The 2,500-nt window shown below is 34.7% G+C and overlaps 1 protein-coding gene across 1 annotated transcript in view; it reads left to right on the forward strand.

The window, feature by feature from the left end:
* The first annotated feature begins 2,365 nt into the window (after nucleotides 1–2,365).
* The window catches only part of LOC144444778 (uncharacterized), a 4,596-nt gene continuing 4,461 nt past the window's right edge, over nucleotides 2,366–2,500 (forward strand). Inside the window, exon 1 of the mRNA XM_078134312.1 lies at nucleotides 2,366–2,500. This exon is cut by the window's right edge and continues 805 nt beyond it. Coding sequence (XP_077990438.1) covers nucleotides 2,430–2,500 — 71 coding nt within the window. The 5' untranslated portion in view covers nucleotides 2,366–2,429.

Consider the following 2,500-nt stretch of genomic DNA (forward strand, 5'->3'; position numbering starts at 1 on the left):
TACATCATCACGTATTCATGTTATTGATAATCATGTGCCAAAATTGCTACACATACATTTTGTGTACTGTTCATTAATTTAACACGGATTAGTTACCGAATTTAATCACACTATTCTGTTGTGAGACAAATTAATAACATCTAATGTTAGATATTTGACATATTAAATAGGTATCGATTGTTTATTGAACCTTATATTGAATATTTCGATGGAAATTCATTCGATTTTAGTGATAAGTTGCTATGTGTTGTAATTGATGTCATAATATATTTCATGTGCTACCAAATGAGTGAACACACGATACATCCATTGTAATTATCGTTAGTCTCTATCAATATGTTGATTTCCTTAATTTACATAATTAATTTGCATATTTTGTGCTTCTATCATGACATACTTTACAAGGTTACTCCTTCATTAAGATTGTCCACACTTTTTTCAGTGACTTGCAGTGTATAGGTGGACATCAAATGTAACTAATAATTTTCTCCGCTTTTGTCCTCTTAATTTCTAGCCATTTCGATCATTCCATTTCAAAAAAGGTTTATTTTGGCTAGAAACATTTCAAATATGAATATCTAAATTCATAAAATCCGTATTGCACCCCCACCCCACCACACCCCCACCCCACCCCACACACACACACGTACACACTGTGTGTGTTATTGCAATCTTATTTTCACTTCTTTTATCCCGCTTTGTGTCTCATCACCTGACTTGTATGCATTATTTAAAAAACAAATCCGGTTACACTCGGAAATAGATGTCAGAAGGTACGTGGGCATCAAATGTATAGTGTTAAGTTACAGATTCACCAGCAGTTAGTTAAGTGTAAAAATATTATTATAGTTCGATTCATGTTTTAACTTTATCAAAGCTCTTGTTCTTAAGATAAGTTATTATCATGCCTTTGCTGGGGATATTTACAATAAAGTTATAGTTTCTATGCAAACCTTACCGTATTTTGAGGTCTTCTTCTTTGAACCTCATTTCAAATGTCATTTTTTCAGGTAAATGTTTTTTATCATTAAAAACATACATTCCAATAAATCTTTCTTTAAAAAAAATCGTGATGCAATTTGTACTACGAAAACGTGTATGTAATTTGCTGTTATAGTAAATATCTATATATGGTATGTTGTGTACGAAACCAGGTTTGACTGTTTGGAGAGGATTACACGATTGCTACTTGGTGATACACTTTGGGCGAGGAGATGTCCACACGAATAGCAATGCAATGTGTATTTAATTTTGTTATATCCAGATAGACATACATACATACATACATACATACATACATACATACATACATACATACATACATACATACATGCATACATACATACATACACACATACATACATGCATACATACATACATACATACATACATACATACATACATACATACATACATACATACATACATACATGCGAGCATAAACGAATGAATGCATATACGCACGCGCACGCACGCACGCGCTCACACACACGTATGTACCTACATACATACAAATGTACATACATACGTACATACACACACACACGCACCCCCACACACACCCTCACACACATACATAATAAATAAATAAATAAATAAATAAATAAATAAATAAATAAATAAATAAATAAATAAATACATGCATGCATACATACATACATACATACATACATACATACATACATACATACATACATACATACATACATACACACACACACACACACACACACACCCACCAAGCCATCGACCATTCAGGTTGAAGTTCAATATTTCTGTCTATGTGTATGATAGTGATGGTGTTGTGTTTTTGTCGACGTGGTCACACTGCATTTCACCAAACAGAAACGAGGTCATTGTTTAATATGTGGTATGGCTTTTGACGACAATGACATGGTGTTTTGTTCGTGACTCGTACTGTTGACAGTGTGCCACACGATTGGTAGCTGGTAGACTGAGGGTAAAACAAAAGAACAACAAATAAGCAGTATGTTACGATTGGCGTAATTCGACAAGAGTGAAAATACCTGTGGAAATTCTAGTTTTAAATGATATTTAATCTATTTTTTTTTTGTTAGCGTACATACTTGGCTCGGTTACAGCAAGGCCTGGCAGGGGATAAAGCTTTGGTCTGCAGGGTGAACAAAGAGAAAAATTACTGTGTGACATATCGCATAGAAACCCTGTGCTCTTTGAAGTACCTTTGCAAATATCTCGACACAGTGTGTGAACACATAGGATTTAAACACCGTCCTGAGTGGACGACTACAGGACAATGGGGCAATGATGCATGCACTGTAATTGTTTACCCTTATAAAATGTACAAGTCACAGACATTTAAATTGAGACTTAAGCCTAACGACTTAAGGTAGTGACGTCTGCACCCAGATTGTGTTCCTTGAGACCGTTGTTTTTGTAAATAACGCAAAATGTCGGCGAATGACGAAGACGATTTGGCACCACTTGTTAGTAACCGTAATCACGGACAAGCTAAGAAGGT

Source organism: Glandiceps talaboti, chromosome 13 (genome assembly GCF_964340395.1).
Source record: "Glandiceps talaboti chromosome 13, keGlaTala1.1, whole genome shotgun sequence".
Lineage (NCBI taxonomy): Eukaryota > Metazoa > Hemichordata > Enteropneusta > Spengelidae > Glandiceps > Glandiceps talaboti.